At 40.8% G+C, this 7500-nt stretch overlaps 1 protein-coding gene across 2 annotated transcripts in view; it reads right to left on the bottom strand.

The window, feature by feature from the left end:
* LOC137996675 (intermembrane lipid transfer protein VPS13C-like) overlaps positions 1-7500 on the bottom strand; it is a 118813-nt gene that overhangs the window by 49158 nt on the left and 62155 nt on the right. For both annotated transcript variants that reach the window (XM_068842198.1, XM_068842199.1), the window contains exons 66-70: positions 5345-5700; positions 4059-4175; positions 1815-1976; positions 510-612; positions 317-369 (exon numbers count right to left, since the gene is read on the bottom strand). In XM_068842198.1, coding sequence (XP_068698299.1) covers positions 317-369; positions 510-612; positions 1815-1976; positions 4059-4175; positions 5345-5700 — 791 coding nt within the window. The remainder of the gene's footprint in view (positions 1-316; positions 370-509; positions 613-1814; positions 1977-4058; positions 4176-5344; positions 5701-7500) is intronic.

The raw sequence follows: 7500 nt of genomic DNA, 5'->3' as shown, positions 1-7500 counted from the left end.
TGTCCAGATACAAAACGAGTATTCAAATTCGGACACGTTACATTAATAAAACGCTTGCAAATCTACAAAACGTTACAATACTAATTCCTTCTTCAGATTTCCTAACTATATTCAAAATGAAACAAACTAGCAATAATTGTTTAGCAACCATATCACAGGTTTAGTTCATGAGTCAGAAAGAAAATCAGCCCTCGATCTGTATAAATTCGAAAGGGGTTCCCCAAGGATCACCACTGTTAACACTTCTTATTTAGAGATCGGACGCATACACTACATATAGCCACCACACAAAATTTTGGGAGATCAAAAGTATTACCATGTCGTCAGTTTCCTTCCTTTTCACCAATTTTGGTTTTGAATCTTCTGTTGCTATAAAAAAGATTAAGTAAAATAAGTGGAGGAAAGATCAGTCAATTAACCTGGCTGCATTTTATGGACAGACTTTTGTTTTACATCTGAGGTTGTTTTTTTTATTGAACAAGATTTATTCACAAGGTTTTCGAACCAACCTTTCTTCTTGTACCAGTACTCGGCCGATGCAGGTTTGGTATCCCATAAGTCAGCAGGGGCAGCAACAACTTCGTGTCCAACCGTTTGAACGCCTTCATCAACCTTTATAAGCGAAAAAGAAAAAACTTAAAAAAAGGGTATTAACTGAGAGCCAAGTTCACCTTGGAAGGCTTCCTTGGCAAGCAGTGGTCGCTGCTTAGTAATACAACTGGCAATTTGTTAATTGAACATTTATTCCCTTCCAAAGGAAGATAGGAAGAAAAACCATTGGCCCTTTCCCTCTCTCAAACGGTCAAGATACAACAGGATACAGCTTTTTAAATTAAGTTGGTTGGTTCCAAATGCAATGTACGCTAAAAAATATTAAACTCTTACTAACCGACCGCGAGGGCCGTACTGGGGAACATTGGCCCGAAGTCGTGGCAGTACGGACCGAGCACTGCGAGGTCTGTACTAAACAACCGAGGTGTGTGTTTCGCTCAACTTAAATTTCCCGGGAGAGAGAGAAAAAATACGGAAACGGAGCGTTTCGAGAAATCCCGACCGATAACCAGTCAATCAGAGTACTCCAATTAGTCTGACAATTGCTTGCCATACAATAATTGAACCATGTAATCGTTACGTCAACGTCATGCGGTCAGAGATACACCGGACAACAGCAGAATCCCTGTACCCTGGTCAATTTACATTGTCAACTCCGTTGATACAGCCAAATTTTTGTGTACTACTTCCGCACCGACGCAGCACCACAGTTTCTTTAGAAACTCCCCCCTTTACCAAAAAAATAACATTTAGATCTCCGAGTAAGGAGTTACGATTCAAGACTCAACGTCACGATCATCCTGCCAAGTGTCTTCCTACGAGGTGAAAGATTCCTTTTTATATGGTTACTAATTAGCGTCACGTCTTTGATGAGTTGTAAACAGGTGTCAGGTAAAATAGGGCCACCATCACGGATGAAAGGAGCTTGGGCGGAATTAATGTGCCGAGCCTCCATACGAAGCTGTTCATGGTACGTTGTACTGCCGGTTCAAGTTAGTTGTGGTATTTCGAAATTATCCCACGCAATCGTACGTTTTGTTTAGTATGCGTGTCCCGACCAAGAAGAGTTTTCCTTTTTAAAAAAACTTGCCGAACAGAGTACACAACCAACCAATAAACTCAACCCTCACAGGACGTGAATTCCGAGCGATGAGACCGGGATAAACATGACGAAAGGTGGACGGCCTAAACACTGTTCAAACATTGCTTTCCCTTAAGTTACTCAAAGCAAGGCCATCTATGACACAAAAAACCATGCACACCTCTTTTTGACCAATCAATTCTTTAACCACGTTGGTGACAGTGGTAAGGAGTCCAGGTGAAAACTCGAACAGCATGGCTTCTAGATCAATTTCAATTTCCTGGCCACCTTTGTTAGAAGCAGGTGTTGAGTACTTGAAAGTCATGGAACAAGGATTTAAAACCTGGAAATATGAATAAATGAGTTTTTAACGAGAAAATAACAATATTCTGTCAAATGGAAGCGTCCTAGGTCTTAAAACCCCTGCAAACCGACACAACATTTTTGGCCAATAACTATTAGAAATCCCTGCTCCACTGATGAAAAACTAAGCCAAAACGTTTCTCCTAGACCTCAAACAACATTTGCACAGCGTGCGATTAAGGCCAAGAGACAGTTATTGTGGAAACCCAAAACTTTCTTATGTAATCTTTATTCTTTTGATCTTGAAGTTTCGTTTGATGTTTTGGAGTTTTGTCATAGTGTACTGTGGCAACAACATTATGTGGTCTGGTTTTGTCATTATGTGGCGAGGTTTTGTCATTATGTGACGAGGTTTGCTGGTTATGTGTTGTGTTTCCATCATGATGTGTTGAGGTCTTCTTTTGACGTGCTGTGTTTATAATCACATAGAGGGAGAAACTCGACATCATAAAAGAACCTCACCACATATAATATAAACACGGCACGTCAAAAGAAGACCTCAACACATCACAACACGAAAGCACCAAACCTCGTCGCATAATGACAAACCCTCACCACAAGACCAAAAAAATAAAGATTACATAAGAAAATTACAGTTTTCCATAAGTTTTGGTGCTGTTTAAAGTGCCCCTGTGACCAAAAAATCAATTCATATTTTTCTTTGGATTTCAAAACTACGTTAACAAAACACTAAGTGACCCACGTTTTAAGCCTTGATTTCAAAAAGACACCTCTTTACTTTAACTGTAATTTTCCAATTTAATGGTTCGCCATTACTAACATTATGTTCTTGAGAAACGAAAGGAAAGGAACTTTATTTAAGTGTCTAGTCGTTCTAGCGCTGGAGCGCTAATTGGGGACACTGTAAACTGAAATTAACAATGAAAGTAAATCAAGTCAAATGTTGGTTTTTGAGGAGAGGGGAAACCGGAGTGCCCGGAGAAAACCTCTCGGTGCAGAGTAGAGAACCAACAAACTCAACCCACATATGACGCCGAGTCCGGGAATCGAACCCGGGCGACATTGGTGGGAGGCGAGTGCTCTCACCACTGCGCCATCCCAGCACCCTGAGAGCTGGATCGAGGAGAAAATGACGTCAAAGGCTCACTAGTTTAAGAATGCAATACGTGTGGGCTTTCAGACTTTTAAACTCACGCTTTGCATATATAATAAGCTGCGTTCACTCGCTAGTTTAAGAATGCAATACGTGTGTACGCCGCAGAATTAATATGCAGCACGGAGGTTTTGGGCTTTCAGACTTTTAAACTCAGGCTTTGCATATATAATAAGCTGCGTTCACTCGCTGAAATTTTAAGCTAGTGAGCCTCTGACGTCACTTTTCCCTGGATCCAACCGTCTGAGGTCCAATCGGTCAGTTTTGAACGTGAGTAATGGCGGACCGTGAAATCCAAAACTTACACTCAAAGTATACGGCCTTTGGATAAAAATCAAAGCTCAAAACTGTGCCAGTCAGGTGTTAAGCAAACAAAATTTCAAAATCTGAAGGAAAAATGGAAGTGGTTTTTTTGATCATAGGGGCACTTTAATGATTTATCTGTAGCCGGCACAGTGACATGTACACTGACCTGTGACCCATAACCTGTGTTTTAGACCCACCGCCCTAGTCACCATTGAAAACGGAACTACATTCCTTTCACCGTTGTATTACTGAATTAAATACCTTATGCTAACTGAGTTTGAGGGCCGCATTTTAATTCTACGGCGCGTTTTTAGTGTCAAATTTCAAACAATTAATTTAGCTATTCAGACCTTCACAATACAAACCTTCAATTCAATTGAATATTTGAATTGTCGAATTGAATGTTTGAATGGCATGCATGTTTGAATTTTGAAGGTCTGAATTGAAAAACTAAAGGCTGGAATTGAGAAAATTAGGGTTTGAATTTCCAAACTGAAATTTGGAATTGCCGAACTGAGGGTTTGAATTTCCAAACTGAAGGTTTGAATTGCCGAATTGAACGTTTGAATTTTTACAATAAAACCGCGCCATACAATTGTAGTGGCCGCATTTTTAACATTCGTGCCACAAACTTGTACTTACCTTGTAGGTTGTCTTAGTTACATCTGGGAACTGAGACGCGTGCATTTGAAGGTCCGTTAGCTTTGCCGAAAGCATCTGTTTACCATCACCCATGCTGTAATCAAATTCAACTTCCGCCTGAAATTTCACAATGGTAGTAATTCAACAGATAATAGCGATATTTCTTGTTTACAAACATTGACGTCTCAATTCTTTTGACCTTCAAAATTTGCCAGCCACGGAACAAAAGAAGTCATTGCTTCAATATCCAATTAGGTTCTGGTTGGCATATTAATAACAATGGATGACGGCACGAGAAACATCGCCAAGGAGTGTTTTCACTCATGTGATCAGTAACCTCGTGCTTCCACCGCAACAAAAGAAAACGTTTGCATGATAATAGAGCTCAATTCCCGGAGGCTTAGTTGGGTACATCAACATGCCCGCCGTTCCATTGTTTAGGAACACCAACATGGTAGCTGTGACGTTACGTGAAAACATTCTGTAGGGAGCTGAAGCAATGACAGCGGCAACGTCAACGGAAACATCACTCCAAAATATAACTTAGCGCTATCGCAGGTATTTCGTCTCCTTGTACACTGACAATACTGGCAAACTATCCTGTAACTGGATGGGCACGAACGGTTTTAAAGTAAAAAATGGAGAATGAATGGTTCGTTGTTATATGCCCACGTTATCGTCAAAACCTAAGGGGCTGTTTACATGATACGTTTACATGACACGACCAGAAATTGTTCTACCGGAACGAGTCATACCGGCGCCAGTTCATCCCGGTTGTTACACCAGTGTCATGTAAACGAAGAAAAAAAACTACTCGCCGGTTACGGTGTGAACCTAACCTCGTGGTGGGATGGAACGGGTAGCGCATGCCTAACCAACGTCAAGTGTGCCTTCATTTCAACACGATATGAAATCACATAGGCATCATGTAAACATGATACGAAATCGAGTAGTCATCCCGGTATGCAACTCGCGCCGGGGCGATTTCTCTCATGTAAATAGACCCCCCCCCCCCCCCCCCCCCCCCCCAAAAAAAAAATGGGTGATTTCACATTATTGTTTTGTGGAGTACGGCAAAGAAATGCACGGAAAATTGGGATGCACGTGCAGCACGAGCATCACTTTCCACTTTTAACCAATCATTCTTGCTTTTTCAACCCAGTTATAGGATACTTTGCCCGTATTGTAAACTGTGACGTGAAAGAGATGGAATAGCCGCCGTCATTTGAAACTGTTCTATGACCATAGAACAGTTTATACAGCAGCGTACCAGTTCATCTTCTAACCTGAACTATAAGAGCTTCACTATCTTTCCTTGACGCATCAGACAGAAAGACAATATCTGGTTCTTTCACAACGCAATGAACTGTAATCTTCATATCCGACGAAAGCGATTCAGTGGCAGCATCAACTTCGCTAATGAACTCCGGTGCATAGTCAACTCCATCTCCTGCCTGAGGCACATAAGGGCCTTCAATCTCCGAGACACTACCGAGGGCTGTTTCGCGGTTTGTCTGGCTTGCGGTTGCTGTTCGCGGAACGATTTTGCTAGAGTCTTGTGGTGGAGCGGCAAAGAACTCCAACAAGGGGAGTAAAAATGGGAAGTTGACAAAAATGGTGGCATTTTGTAACAAAATATCAACTGCAAAGACGAAAAAAAACGTTCTTTTACTTTTAGAAAGAAAGAAAACGTGACAAAGGGCAACAGGTTAAGTGAATACTTCAACCTGGTTTCTGAAGCAGGCAACGATTAAAAGTGAATTACAAGAAATTTTTAAGGAATTTATTTTTGAAGATTGCCGCCTTTTCGTGTTTTACTGGACAAATATTTGCAATTGGGACAAACTTTCTTTTTCTTTCAGTGATCAATTTTCGTGATTTTGGATAACACGCTTTCAAATGAAGCGGAAATTCCGCCCGTTATTTGAGTACAAAAAGCGAGAAATACAACCGTTTTGTTGAGGTAATTTTATCGTTTGCTTCTCAACGAAAAAAAAAAACGATACGACTTTCGTAAAGCCCTGGCCAAACTTGGATCCCACATACAACATTTAACAATTACTCGCCGAAGGCGAGGTGAATCATTGTTTTAGTATAATTACATGAGGGATTATTTCTCATCTCGACAGGAAGGAAGGCTAAAATCCTGAATTCAACATTTCGAAAGCTAACCATTGTGAAACGGGTGCGTAGACTTAACTACTGTTTGGTGAAAATAGCAATCACCAAGGCTGTAACTCTATAAATAGCAGTCCCATCACGCTTACTTTTTGCGGGTTATACTATCACCAAGGGTGAAAACAAGAAAAAAGCCCAAATACTATTATCCTGGTTGGTTTCTATCTGGGTTTGTAAAAGAATGTAAATGCTTTGTTTTTAGTGAAAGTGTACTTAGCTATCAAGCTAGTTCACAGACACCCCACTTTTAACGGGGGAGCTCCGCGCGTGCGCGTTCGGTGATTAAGAAAATATGCTAGCCCATCGATGCGAGAAATTTTAGTTTTAGCTATGACGTCATTAGCGACCGTCCGTACGTACATGAGTGCCAATGTGACCAGTATCACGTAAAAATGGCAGCCTCAGTGAAGGGCTTTATGTGGTTCGTATGTGCAAACATAATTGCTTTTTATGGACTATTCGAAATGATTTTTCACGGAAAAACCTCTGCTAAAGGATGGGAAAAATATCAGGGAAACAATTTCAAGCAATTTTAGAATGCAGCTGGAAAACAACATCGAGGAATTGAGGTTAGTGATAAGATAAACATTTGTGTACGAGTCATGATTTTTAAATGCCACGAACTACTTCGTGGCTGTCTCTTTCGCGTTGATAAAATGAGATATTCTAAGCCACATTTATACAAATAATTAAGTCCAGAAAAGTTAATTATTTTCATAGGTCTTTGAGGATCCATGTTGTCAACCGAACGCAAATGAGATAAATAACCCAGGATCTCCGCTTTTAGGCTTGGCTAAATCTATATGTTAATTTGAAAGAAACAAGATTAAGAAACCCAACTAGCAGGAGCGTGGTAGAGTTGAATCCGGGGCAACGCGGGGCAACGCGAAAACAAATCCATACCAGAGGTTAGAACGTGCTTTGACGGGGTGCAAACCCAACGCCCTAACCACTGGACTACACTGTCTTCCTCGGAACACTGTCTTCGAACTATACTGTTACATTTCCACTGTAATTTGTACGCGTGGTGTGAATCAAGAAAACTAGCGGATTGTCACAGGGGAGATGACAATTTTACCCCCAATTAATGAAAAAAAAAAAAAAAAAAAAAAAGCCGGACTTTTTCCGATGTGACTCGGGAATACTCGGATGACTTTCGATTACAAGGTCGGAAGCAGTCGTAGGCTCGATTCCTGCAAAGGAGCAGTCGATTATATTGTTTCGTTTTAACGATATCGTCGACTGGAATAATGTTTTTATATTT

This window comes from Montipora foliosa, chromosome 3, assembly GCF_036669935.1.
Source record: "Montipora foliosa isolate CH-2021 chromosome 3, ASM3666993v2, whole genome shotgun sequence".
In the NCBI taxonomy this organism is placed as follows: Eukaryota; Metazoa; Cnidaria; class Anthozoa; order Scleractinia; family Acroporidae; genus Montipora; species Montipora foliosa.
This window is presented reverse-complemented; position numbering and strand designations above follow the sequence as displayed.